This window comes from Falco punctatus, assembly GCF_963210335.1.
Source record: "Falco punctatus genome assembly, chromosome: 4".
Lineage (NCBI taxonomy): Eukaryota > Metazoa > Chordata > Aves > Falconiformes > Falconidae > Falco > Falco punctatus.
Window position 1 is genome coordinate 6,184,701 of NC_137583.1, and position 12,984 is coordinate 6,197,684.

General features: G+C 49.7%; 1 protein-coding gene across 4 annotated transcripts; it reads right to left on the reverse strand.

Moving 5' to 3' along the window:
- Nucleotides 1-406: 406 nt before the first annotated feature.
- LOC308063372 (T-cell surface glycoprotein CD1b-3-like) lies at nucleotides 407-12,913 on the reverse strand. 4 transcript variants are annotated; one of them, XM_080386266.1, is made up of 6 exons: nucleotides 12,761-12,913; nucleotides 11,239-11,499; nucleotides 10,398-10,676; nucleotides 10,007-10,291; nucleotides 9,789-9,885; nucleotides 9,472-9,655 (listed from the first exon to the last, which is right to left on the reverse strand). In XM_080386266.1, exons 1-6 carry the CDS (start codon nucleotides 12,831-12,833, stop codon nucleotides 9,610-9,612), a joined length of 1,041 nt encoding a protein of 346 aa, XP_080242392.1. In that variant the 5' UTR covers nucleotides 12,834-12,913; the 3' UTR covers nucleotides 9,472-9,609. The 4 variants fall into 4 exon arrangements, with proteins under 4 accessions (XP_080242390.1, XP_080242391.1, XP_080242393.1 ...); XM_080386264.1 differs by lacking the exon at nucleotides 9,789-9,885 and having other exon boundaries at nucleotides 407-9,655; XM_080386265.1 differs by lacking the exons at nucleotides 9,789-9,885; nucleotides 10,007-10,291 and having other exon boundaries at nucleotides 407-9,655.
- Nucleotides 12,914-12,984: the final 71 nt, after the last annotated feature.

A 12,984-nucleotide genomic window follows, 5' to 3' on the forward strand; every position in this document is an offset into this window, starting at 1 on the left:
AAGTGTGTATTTGTCCATTATTTGGCTTTAGCCTCTAGGTACAGGCAAGTCTGGCCTTAAGCCCAAGTGATGTGTTCAGCTAGCACCCTGCTCCATCATTATTCACTCTAGCTTCTCCCTTGCTCACCAGCATTCGCCCAGACATCGAAAAATTCTATGATTACTGAGCAAAAATACATGACTTCAATCATTTTAAACCTGGGACCTTTTAGTATATTCCAGCTACTGACAATACTGTTGAACACAACTATCTTCTGCACGGTAACTCCCAGTGTGGGCAAGCTGTGCTTTGAGAGTGAGGACCAGCATCTTTTGCTGATAACAAGTTTTGTTATCAAATAATCTGAGTGTTTGCCATACACTATACATTACAGGAGACAATACTTAAATTGCCCTATGGGTGTATGTCCTAAGACCCTTATAGGCTTAACCAAAACCCTACGTGCTCATGCTCTGTTCCTCTGAAGCTGAACAGAGATAGCATTGTTATTAATTACAAATCTGTTAAACCAAGTAAACCAGTATTTTCAGTATTATATTAAATCTTTTCTTACATTTATTTTGATTGTTTGCTAAAAATCTTTAGAAGTAAAAACAGGAGGAGAAAGTGGAAACAGCAATGCAAATAACCAAAACATCTCCCCATCCCTCCAACCCAGGGAAGCATCCTGGCCCCCGTGAAACACACATCAAAAATTCTCATTTTTCAAGTGGATGCTTTTCCAGCCTTAGACTTAATGGGCTGAATTCAATTTTAACTATTCAACTAAGCAGAGAATATTACAGCATGTTCTGACTATTTTTGAATGTCTGATACTAAATTTTGTTGTCTCTTTTTAAAAGAAAAATCAAAAAATAGATTTAAGAACATAAGCTAACACATATTTCTTAGATACTGGGAAAATAAAAATTTTATACCTTGTCTCTTTATACCTTGTCTACTATGTCAAGGTCTTGGTCATCCCTGCCAGCCTACATGTTTTCTAGAGAGCCCTGTTTTCCTATAATGTCCTAAATTGCATTGACAATCTGTTTAGAGCAACCAAATTAATTTGTGACAAATGCAATTCCTCCAAGTGAAAAAAACAACTTAATGTTCTGGAGCTTATTTATGTTATTTCTTTATACTGAGCACATTCAAATAATAGCAAAAGTCTTTGTGTTATCATAACATAACTAAGAATAGTAAACAATCTCTCTTTTTCTACCCATTTAGTCCTCGCTGTCCATTTGTGGTCAAAGCATCTACCTGTAGGCATAGCTGTCAAAACATACAGCAACTTGCCTTTGCTCAGATGGATGGCTGGAGTAAAGGGGGGGAGGACTGGATTAATCCTAAACAGCACTAGTTACAGAGCAGATGTGCTGCTGTGCCAGGGCACAGGATGGAGCAGCTCGAGCCCCCGATTTTAGCTTTGTGCTGTTAGCTATTCTCAAGTTGGGCAGGCATAACTAAGCAAGAATATTCAAGATGACAGTTACAGATGACCCATCATGATTAACTCGATGGCTTTTAACCATCACTTGAATTAACATGATTAGCCACAAAAGCTTGAATAGAAGTAGTCTAAACCACTCCTTTAGGATATGCAAAGCTGATATTTAAGCCTTGCTGTTGCTTTGCAAGGTTATTTGCAAGTTTTATAGAGACTGTGACTCACAAAGGGCAACAGCACTTTATAATAAGCACGTGCCCTTTGACAAGCTTATTCTGTGGCTGTTGTGTTGTTCTAATTAGATTTTGTTGAGGTTAGTAGTCCAGGAACTGTGGTCAAAGGGGAGCATCAGTGATTTAACTACACAGTGCAGAAGATTCTCTTTGTAATCATCATGTGGCACGCACCTTTCTTTAGCTAGCTGGCCACCAGTTCTGTTCAAAGCCATGCATGCATAAACACGAGTAACAAAATAGTTACCCCTTTTACCAGTTGCAAAACTGCCTATCCATTAAATTTGCTGGGTTTATATTAAGGATTTGGTATTTTGAGAGAGAGCATCTTATCAAGGACAGGTAAGCAAGGAACTGAAACATCTAGCAGATATGCCTAGTTACATCTGCCTGACAGAGCCACAGTCCTGTCAAATTGACTAGTGCCTGCTGAATAGCACACTATCTGTGGCCCTTCACTCAGTTTTCATGTAACACGTGTGTTACTGTTTCCCCTTGGGTATTTCAGGCCTCTCTCCTGAAGCATAAGGAGGTGACGAACAAGCCACTTCCCTGCTGCAGATCTCCACTTCAGGATCTGTGCTGCGTTTGCTTGCATGTACACTTTTAATAGCAGATGAGGGGAACCCCTGCATATGCTGATTTATGTTTCTGTCTTTGGTAAGACATTATTGCAGAGGAGATCGGAACCCAGCTCTAGCCCCATCAGTGTGTCGCTTATGCCCTCTTAAAGCTCATGTTTCTCTCAACTCAGTTGCAATTTGATCGTTTTGACCTTTTCCAACCCTAAAATGCAGCGCTCCACAAAAAAACCAGAAGTTACAGACATTGAGAAAAACAGAACAAGGGACAGATTATTTGGGCTCCTGTTTCAGCCACACTGATTTGCCTTATAGTAGTTGAAAAAATTGAAGTCTGTGTTGAAGCAAAAATAGCTTTTTATAGTTCCTATTATCATCCCATTTTTAATAAATGGTCTGAACAAGGATTCACAGCTGCACCCAGTGCTTTGACACAGCAGCAGCCTGCAGCTCTTTTCTCAGGTCTCCACTAGCCCTGCTGGCATCAGTGCTTTGCCTGGGGGAAGGTTACAGCCTCACCCCAGGGCTGTGTGAAAAGACAGGCAGAAACGCACAGAATTATCCAATAATTTTGTTTGGAAGGGACCTTTAACGGTCATCTGGTCCAACTCTTCCTAGGAGCATACCACCATACCACCTCTCTGGGCAACCTGTTCCAACATTTCACCACCCTCAGCATAAAAAGTTTTGTCCTTGTATCTAGTCAAAATCTACTGTCTTTTAGTTTAAAGCCATCACCCCTTGTCCTATCACTACAGGCCCCACTAAAAAAAAAAAGTATCTCCCCATCTTTCTATAAGCCCCCTTTAAGTACTGAAAGGCCACAATAAGGTCTCCCTAGAGTCTGCTCTTCTCCAGGCTGAACAGCCCCAACCTTCTAAGCCTGTACTCATAGGAGAGTGTTCCATCCCTCTGATCATTTTTGTGGCCTTCTTTTGGACCTGCTTTAGCAGGTCCATGTCTTTCCTGTACTGGGGGCTCCAGAGCTGGATGCAGAACTGGTGGGGCTCACCAGAGCCGAGTAGAGGGAATCACCTCTCTTGACCTGCCAAGCACACCACTTTTGATGCAGCCCAGGACATGGTTGGCTTTCTGGGCTGCGAGCGCACATTGCTGGTTCATGCCCAGCTGTTCATCCACCAGTACCCCCAAGTCCTTCCTGGCAGGGCGGCTCTTTATGCCTTCCTCCCCCAGCCTGTATTGATACTGGGCATTGCCCTGACCCTGATGCAGGACCTTGCACTTGGCCTTCTCAAACCTCATGAGGTTCACATGGGCTGCTTCTCCAGCTTGACCAGGTCCCTCTGGATAGCACTCAGTCCCTCAGGCACATCAGCTGCACCACTCAGTTTAATGTTGTCTGCAAACCTGCTGAGAGTGCACTCGATTCCACTGTCTTAGGTTATTGATGAAGCTATTAAGCAGTACTGCTCCCAAGAGGGGCCCCTGAGGGACACCACTTGTCACTGATCTCCATCCAAACAGAGCTGTTGACCACTGCCCTCTGGATACAGCCATCTGACCAATTCCCTGTCTAACAGTCCACCCATCAGATCCATATCTGTCTAATGTAGAGAGAAGGATGTTGTGTCAAAGGCCTTACAGAAGGCCAGATATGTAACATCTGTAGCTCTTCCCTTGTCTACTGACGTAGTCACTCTGCTATAGAAGGCCACTAGGTTGGTCATGCAAGACTTGCCCTTGGTGAAGCCATGCTGGCAGTCTTGAGTCACCTCCCTGTCCCCACATGCCTTAGAATCGCTTCTAGGAGCTTTCCAGGCACAGAGGAAAGGCTAAAAGATCAGTAGCTCCCAAGATCCTCCTACCTACACCTTTTAAAAATTTAGTGACCTCCACACCTAAAAAGGTGTGACAGATTGATTCATTACAACTGCAGCTGCAGAGACTCTGTATCTTAAGGACCTATTACTGATTAGGTGATAAGGAGCATAATAGGTTACAACATCTCTAAACAAGGACATGTAACACTGTAATACTTTCAAAATTACAAAGTTGAATGATATTAGAGCATCTTACCGAGTGATGTGATCCATGTTGAACAACCAAGTTATACTGGTCCCATTGTGTCACAGCCCTCTCAAAACCAGCCGGCTGCAACAAGGCTTTTACCATCAGCTTACCAGGTTAACTTCAGTAAGTAGCTGTCACACTTTGCTCCACCACAGCCATCAATTCCCCACAAGGTTTCAACAGTTTGTCTACTGTTTGTGCTGTTTCTTCATACTCTTCAGGCCAGTCCCTCTGTTTATTGCCTCTGTTGCATCTTCCTCCTTGTCTCCTACATCCAGGGCACACACTCTCTCTCCTCCCTCTACTTTTTCCAGGTCTCTCTTCCTTGAGGGCTTTTCTTCCATCCCCCTTAGAGCTATTTAACTACTTAGCAGGAACCAGCCACAGCTGCACATTATCCACATCAGCCAGCCCACCGCCCCTGAAGCCAGGTCACAGCTGTGTAATATCAATGTTAATTAACCCAGCTTCATTTCTCTGCAATTCCCCCCCTCCCTTTTTTTTTTTAACATTTCATACCTTATGTTTTTAACAATCATCACAACGTTTTCACAAATAAACTTTTCATACAGTTCGGACAACTTGTTCCTGAACTCTTTTTTTTCTTCTTAACATTTCATGCCTTATGTATTTAACAATCGGCACAACCTTTTCACAAATAAACTTCTCATACAGTCCAGACAATTTGTCCCTGAACTCATACACATATTTCTTCTTCACTTTTATCTTGGGCTTTTCAGCTTCTGTGGGCTGATCACCTTTCTTCTCATCTGCTTTCTTGACATCTGAGATTTTGTTTTCTTCAGAGGGAAGTTCTAATGAGCTTATAGTATGTCGTCCTTTCACCTCCTGGGTCACACCGGACAGTAACCTGGATGAGCTTTCAACAGCAGCAGATCTAGAATACAACACTAATACATTATTCTGTGTCCTGAAGAACTTTTCAACATCCTTGTGGTCACCCATTTCTTCTACAAGTGGAGACACCTTCAACAAGCACATAAACGCCGGCAAGAGTACCACCAGGCCAAGGAGCAGCAGCAGCAATGGCAGGAGCCGCCCGCGGCACCGTGCTGCTTCCACGCCTTCCCCCAGCACAGCCACCACCGCTGTCTGGCCGGACCCGCCTCTGGACTCACTGCTGCTGTGGGCCGCTGCCATGTCTGGCCGTGTACCCTGCCGCTATCGCCCGTTACCCTCAGTCTCCTAACTCCACGGCAGTCAGGCTTCCTTCTCCTTGATCCCAACGGCTCGCCTTTACCGGCGTCTGATCCAGATCCCCAGGCTCTTCCCGCCTATCTCAACGTGATCTGGATCGCAGGCTATCCCCGCCTGTCTCCGCTACGTTGGGCACCGCCGTCACGGTTCAAAACTTCAGATGTCCCCCGGCACAGCCGTCACCACTGTCATCGCTCGTTACACTCAGTCTCATAATCTGATGGTCCCGAGGTCGATCCTCACACGGGGCACCAATTGTTGCAGCGCTCTCAAAACCAGCTGGCTGCAACAAGGCTTTTACCATCCCATCCCAGGTTAACTGCAGTAAGTAGCTGTCACGCCTTGCCCCGGCACAGCCATCATCATTGTATAAGCTGGTAAAAGCAAATGCAGGAAGCATTTTTAAAAAGCCAAACCCCTGAATGTTACTTGGCAGCTGTCACGGACTAATCTCACCAGCATGTTTTAATGGACACAGCGACTGACAAACCACTGCGTGCAGTTGGATGGATCCCAGCACAAACATCCCCGATGTATAACCCCGTGCAAGAGGGGTCATAAGAACTGAGGAAGGATTCTCCCCAAAGCTGGTTTAATCTTGATGATTTGTATACGTGGTTGATAGTGGCACAGCATTGAGGGAAGGGGGGGGAGAAAAAACAACAGATAACAGGGCTCACGCTTGCTTTCCTCATAGAATTAGAAGGCTTGCTGTGATTTACCATGGTATTGGCAGATCCAAGCGACAGGACCCCTGAGCTGACTCGGTGGATGGTATACAAGAGCAGTGTCGCGAGGCAGAGGAGATACAGTCTGGCAACTCCTCTGCTCCTTTGTAATTTCTATTAACTGAAACAGCTCTCGTCAGCAGGCCATTACCAATAGGGCCAAAATAGAAAAGTCTAGCTCTAACGGGACAAAACTTAGATACATGGTCTAAGCACACGCAGGGTGAAATAGACAACACTAGAAAGTATTTAGGGGCCATAATACTTTGTTGTTTTACTGTGCTGCACTAGGTACCACAAAGTTAAGAGGTGTCTGAGGTAAGCCTTGGCAAATCACAATTTGATTAATGTGTACAGAGAAAGGAAGAGCCCACCAAAGATATTCCCTGTGACAGTTTCTTATAAAAGGTTTATGTCTCTTGCAGAAGATTTCCTGAGAGAGGGAAAATTGCCTGCAGAAAGTAGAGCTTTATCAGATCTTTCTTTTCAGTACACCCAACTTACACAGGGCTTCCAATCAAGGCTTGATTAATGCAGCACATCCCACTTTCTACTTAAGGACACAAAAAGATAAGAGGCTTATTTTTATTTTTAGTCAATAACTCATTCTTACCTTGCATCTATTTAGAAATATAGAAAGAGAAACAAACTGCTCAGATGTCTTTTTGGAGTTTTCAAAACCAGAAATAAATTATATTGAACCATCATACTGATTCACACTTGGTCTTACTTTGGTTCCCTTTGATGGGTCTGATGAACTGCATTTCACATACCCTGAGAGCATCTGTGCTTTTTTTCCATTTGATTTGATTTGTTTATCTGGAAATAAACACTTTAGTGCTTTGTGTGTTTGCTAACTGGGGTTTGTGCTGCTTCTTCTCCGCCCTAGAACTTGGTGCGCTGGAGGGGAGGCTCCAACTCTACAACATTGCAGTAAATCCATGTTAGGGAACAAGATACAGTCAGCCGAGAGCAAAAATGGACTCCTAAAATCCTCCCACGGAGAAAACAAAACAGCACACATTTTGCCACTTCAAGAACATCCCGTTCTTGGGTTAGATTAGCACTGCTAGCTCTGTTTTCACTGCACTATTCCTAAAATGCCTCTTGGCTCATTGCAGAATCAGTGCAAACAGGGGAGCAAGGAGGGGCAGGGGCAATTGCCCACACCAAAAGCCCCCAAAGTGTTGGTAATTGCAGATTCCTTGCTGAGGGGCACTGAAGCACCCTTTGGCTGTCTAGAAAGTTTTTGCAGAGAAATTTGCTGCCCACCAGCTCTCATTGGCAATGCCAAGCCTGGTGAACCCTACGGATTATCCTACTATTCCATGTAAGGTTTAATGACACTGCAACAAGGCAACTTAGAACCATCAAAAGAAACTTTATGTCCATGTAGTGGTGCTCTCCCCCACCCTGCTATCCCGACCTAACCATCAATGACTGTGTTCAGCTCTAAGTGGAGTCAGGAGTTTGTCTTGAGCAGCACGTCTGTCTCACAAAACAGATAATAGATGCAGTGTAACAAGCAAACCAACTGAGTGATGCCCAGGGTGAAGTGGGAGTCTCGTAGCCTGGTGTTGCTTCAGCGGAGGCAGGAAGACTCCCGCACATCTGTGCCCCTAAATCTGTATCTGTACCGAATCCTCCCCACTCTGTGCTGAACAGTCGGGCCCAACTGATCTTCCTGAATGGACACCTTGTTAAGTGCCGATTGACACACAATAATTGACTTAGTTCCACCTCACCGCATGTGTAAAATCAGAGGAGGCACAGGTGGGGCTAGGGAAGGGGAGCAGGGAATGGGGCCAGCAGCAGGGCTGGGGATGTGCGAGGAGAGGGAGGGACATTGAAGGTGGGGGAAGGGGCCGGGGATGGGACAGGGACACAGTGGGAAGGGGGATGAAGAAGGGTGTGAGGGCACACACCTGGGTGGGCAGGTAAAGGAGAGCCCCTTGCCTGTGGGGTCACACAGGAGGACAGGAAGGTTGTGCTGCGGCACCATGGCTTGTGGCCTCAAGTGCTGGGAGAGTTTGGGCAGGAGCAAGGCCATACCCTGGCTGCAGGTGGGGTTGCCCATGGTCACGATGGCACCTTGACACCTGGGGCGGTGCCACCCCTCTTTTCTACCCCTGATGCAGGGGGGAGTGCTGCCTGGCTGTGGGCTGCACCCGCTATCCCTGATGGGAATATCCTTTGCTGTCACTTGTGCCCATTCCTGAAGGACTGCGCTCCATGGGAAGGACCCACACTGGAGAAGTTAATGAAGGACTGTCTCCCATGGGTGGGCCCCCATGTCAGAGCAGGGTGAGGAGGAAGGAGTGACAGAGAAAATGTGTAATAAACTGATGGCAATCCCCATTCCGCATCCTACTGTGCTACTTGGGAGGAGAAGGTATAGAAGTCAAAATGAAGTTAAGCTTGGGAAGAAGGGAGGGGTGGGGGGAAGGTGTTTTTAATATTTGTTCTTATTTCTTATTATCCTATTTTGATTTTGATTGGCGATAGATGATTTCCCCAAGCTGGGTGACCTCCCTGTCCTTACCCCAACCCACGAGTCTTTTGTTGTATTTTCTCCCCCTTGTCCATTTGAGGAGGGGGAGAGATGGAGTGGCTTGGTGGGCACTTGGTAGCTAGCCAAGGTCAACCCACCACACCACCCTTCCTGGGAGCATGTTTCTCAAAGACACAGTCCTCCCAGAACCTCAGTGTAGCTCTTCTATGGCTGCCAGATATATTGGGAGGGTGACTGTCCCCAACCCCTCCAGCTTTTGCAGGGTCAGGAGTCAGGAGTGGAGGAGATCCTGACCCAAAACAATCCCAAGAGTGAGGTCAGCACTGGAGCCAGAGTGACTTCACACCCACTTGAAACACCTCCCCATGTCAGGGGATCAGAGGTGTCACTTGGGTCCTTCCTTTCCCTTCTCTCCCTAGCAAAACAGCTCAGATCCCTCCATTTCTCCCTGGTTTGTGGCGTGCTCCATCCTTCATCCCACTCAGCAGCCCCATGCTGGTCTGTCCCAGGCTGTCACTGCCCTTCTGCCAGGGACAGACCCTGGCCACAGACATGCTGACACGTGGGAGAGGTTGGTGAAGGAATTGCTTCTCCTGACACGCCAGGAGAGATTGGCCAGTGCCCAGGAAAAGGGATAGTCTTCTTGGACACAATGTGGGGTCTTTGCAGTGCATTGGGGTGTCTCCTGGGAGGACCTCGTGATGAGGAAGGAAGGTGAGAGCCACATGCAGCTGGGAAAGTTTGTAGCTATTTAATGTAGTGGTTTTCCAGAGTAAACCCTTGTTGGTGCTGATAGGTCCAGGATGGGACATGAGATGAGCAGGGAGACTTGGCAGCGATGGATCTTGTTGCTGTGTGGGCAGCCAGGCCTCAAATGATGAATTCCTGGGTCTCCCATGTGGCTTCGTTACCTTTCCTGTAACGGGGGGCTGCCATGAGCCACACTAGGGGCTGGGGAGTTCATCTTTGCAGAGCTGCTGCTGCTGCGACCCCTGGGCTGACCCATCTGCCCATAAAGCTCAGAACTGTTGGTGGGAGGGAGACCTCACCTGCGCTTCCACCACCAAAACCCCACAGCAGAGGCTGTGGCCACAAGAACCAGCACTACGATGGCAATGCCGACAGTTGGAGCTGCGCTGTGATTCTCTGGGACAGGGAGAGAACAGGGCAGCTGTGTGAGTGCGGCAGCACCAGGCAGGAGCTATCCCTTGCAGGGCCAGTGGCTGTTACCTGCACCCTGTGCCCTGTCCCCATGGGTGGCACCTACCCCATGGGATAAGGAGGCTGCGGCTGCCCAGGCTGCGGTGGCGCACGCGGCAGGCATAGCTGTGCCCGTCATGGGGGGTCACAGCCAGGATGCTGCGGAGCTGGTAGGTGAGGTCAGCGTTGGGCAGGATGGCGCTGGTGTTGAGTGCTGGGCCTGGTGGCACCTCCTGGCCATCCCGCAGCCAGGCCACACTGATGGGCCGTGGATAAAAGCCGGTGACGCGGCAAACCAGAAGGAGCTGGGCTGGGCTGGGCGTGCGGGCGAAGACCACGGCCACGGGTTGCACTGGTGGGTGAGAGTCAAATGATGGGGGGAGCCCCAGTGGGGCACCACTTGTCCCCAGTGTGCAGGGGGCTTTGGGGTGGCCATGCCAGGGTCAGGGGTGTCTCACCTTGTCTCTCCAGATCAGCTCTCCCATACCTGCACAAGCTGAGGATATGGCTCTGGCAGGAAATGGAGAGGAGGTGCTCCAGGAGCCCTATGATGGCCTTGTTGGTGAGGGACTTGCTGACCAGCTCTGCTAGCAGGGATGACTGCTGGGGCTTCCAGCGCTGCCTCTCCATCTCGAAAGTTATAAGGTCTCTGCCGCTCTCCCCGACATCCATGAAGCTCCAGCTTGTCCTATTGGGGTACAGCACACAGCCCACACGGACCTGGACCACAAATGGATCTGCCAAGAGTAGAGCCAGTGGAGAGGTCCCATGAATGTGTGGAACATGCGTGGCATGAGGTCGGGTGTGGCTGGAGACACATGCAGGAGTGCAATGGGCAGCAAGGTGCAGCGGGAAGCAGGACATGGGGCCATGCTTCAGGAAGCCCTGGGACACCCTGCAAGCCCTTAGTCCCCCTGAAAGGCTGGAGTGAATATGGGGCCAGTTAGCACAGGCTGGCTCAAACAGAATGTTGTCCCCCAAAATATTTGCCCCAGACTTTCTCTTCCCTAGATTTGTGCTATGTGGGTCCCGCAGTCCCAGTAAATGTAGTGGCAGGTCCCCAGTGTGCAGAGGGGGTGTCCTGTGGCAAATGTCAGGAGTCTTGAGGGGTGTTTTTAGTGTGTTACCCCCGCCCCCCTGCTCGCCGTGTGCCCTGGCAGCTGCAGCGTTTCCCAACACCCATTCAGGAGCTGTTGCACCCTCTGAGACCCTGCAAAGGCCCCCCCAGTGGGGAGGAGGGCACAACCAGAATCCTGGGAAAAGGGCTGAAGCTCTGGCTGGGGTCATCCCTGTACTTACAGTCCAGTTGCGCCTGCTGGGCTGTTTCATGCACGAATCGGACCATACTGCGCAGAAAGAGTTTGGAGTGGGATTTGATCTTCCCTATGTCACCTTCAGCTGCAGCCTGGCTGGCCCAGGGCCGGTGGAAATGGATGCTCCAGTTGGCAGGATCCAGTGTATAGATGGGCACGTCCCCCAGGAAGGCCACCCCGGACACCTCAGCAGAGCTGATGTTGGTGAAGGAGCTGGTCTGGAGCAGCTGGAAAACTTGTGTCTGCGCTGGGAAAGAGGATTGAGGTGGGAAAGGCTGCAGGAAAGATGATATGGGGGTGGGAGGGTACTGGAGGGGAAATGGGATTCAAACTACATATAAGGCAGTAATTTTTTACAGTGTGGGTGGTGAAACACTGGCACAGGTTGCCCAAAGATGTGGTAGATGCCCCATCCTTGGAAACATTCAAGGTCAGGTTGGATGGGGCTCTGAGCAACCTGATCTAGTTGAAGATGTCCCTGCCCATTGCAAGGGTATTGGACTAGGTGACCTTTAAAGGTCCCTTCCAACTCAAACCGTTCTCTGATTCTGTGCCCTTCAGCCCGCTCAGGGTTGCTTTGCTGTTTGAATTTCCTCTCCCTCTGCTGCTCTTTTTCCTTCTCTTTTACTTTCAAGATGTTTATCTCCCTTACAGTAGTTCAGGCACCTCATCCCCTCACTGCCTCCTTCCTGCCCAGCACCTGCTGTCTGGCCGTGCAGAGCAGCTGGGGGGGCACCTCAGTGCTCGTTTGGGGTGATGCTTCCCCCAGAAGAAGCACCCACGCCAGGACCTGAATCTGCTAGAGACCTGCACGTGGGCACAGAGGATGTGGAGGCTGGAGGAGGGGAAAGGGCATTTCATCCAGGTTTGAGGGCTCCTGGGCATCAGGAGCTCAAGGAGACTGGACCTGGCCAGAGGCAGCAGAGTAGCGCAGCCCAGAGATCAGTCCTGTGTTCCTATGTTATCTGCTTCTGCCCAACCCTGCCCCTCTACTCCCCCCCCCCGGAAATGTGAGGTCTTATGGGGTTGTGGTGAAATGTTCTGTGTGACAGCAGCACCCGAAACACACTCTCACAGGTGCAGCTCCTCAACGAACAAGGAGCTGCTGGAAGGGGCCTACAGTACCACGTGGGGCTCAGACACCCCTGGCACCCATGGGCTCCCTGCAGCAGGAAGGAACCTTTGGGGTTCCCCCAACACCCCAGGCCTGGCTGGGGACCCCTGGCCTCACTTATGCTTGGGTACGCGAGCCCCTGTGCTGGAGCTGGTGGGGCATGAAGCCCCAAGCTGGAGGCAGGAACAGAGAGGGTGAGCAGGGCAGGACACCTTTGGGTGCTGTGTGGCGAGGGGTGACCCTTTGATGCTAGGGATCACACATCACCCGCCCCTCCCCCTCCCCCCGCCCGGCTCCCAGCAGGTGACAGTGGCCTGGCTGTTTCTCCCCTGAGGAACCTGTGGGGTCCTCTAATGGGGGGGAGAGGTTGGGGTGCATCAGGGCTCCCACTTACCCTCTGGGTCTCCCCGCATCCCAGGGAGGAGGAGAGGGAGAAAGAGGAAGAGGAGGAGATGAGGGGGCTGCATGGTGCATGTGGCAAGGCTGAAGCAGAAGCAGCAGTGACTGTGGGGGAGGAGGAACCTCAAGCGTCCCACGCTTCAGCCCAGCCCAGCAGTCGTGACGGTGGCTCTCCACCAATGGGACTGGTGCAGATGTGTTGGGGAGGGACCCAGAGGT

Coding starts and splice junctions, on each gene's coding strand:
- LOC308063372 (XM_080386264.1), bottom strand. CDS start 12,833: ATGCAGCCCCCTCATCTCCTCCTCTTCCTCTTTCTCCCTCTCCTCCTC. Junction 11,500..12,760: donor GATGCGGGGAGACCCAGAGG/GTAAGTGGGAGC, acceptor CCTCTTTCCCAG/CGCAGACACAAGTTTTCCAG. Junction 10,292..10,397: donor AGCTGATCTGGAGAGACAAG/GTGAGACACCCC, acceptor CTCACCCACCAG/TGCAACCCGTGGCCGTGGTC.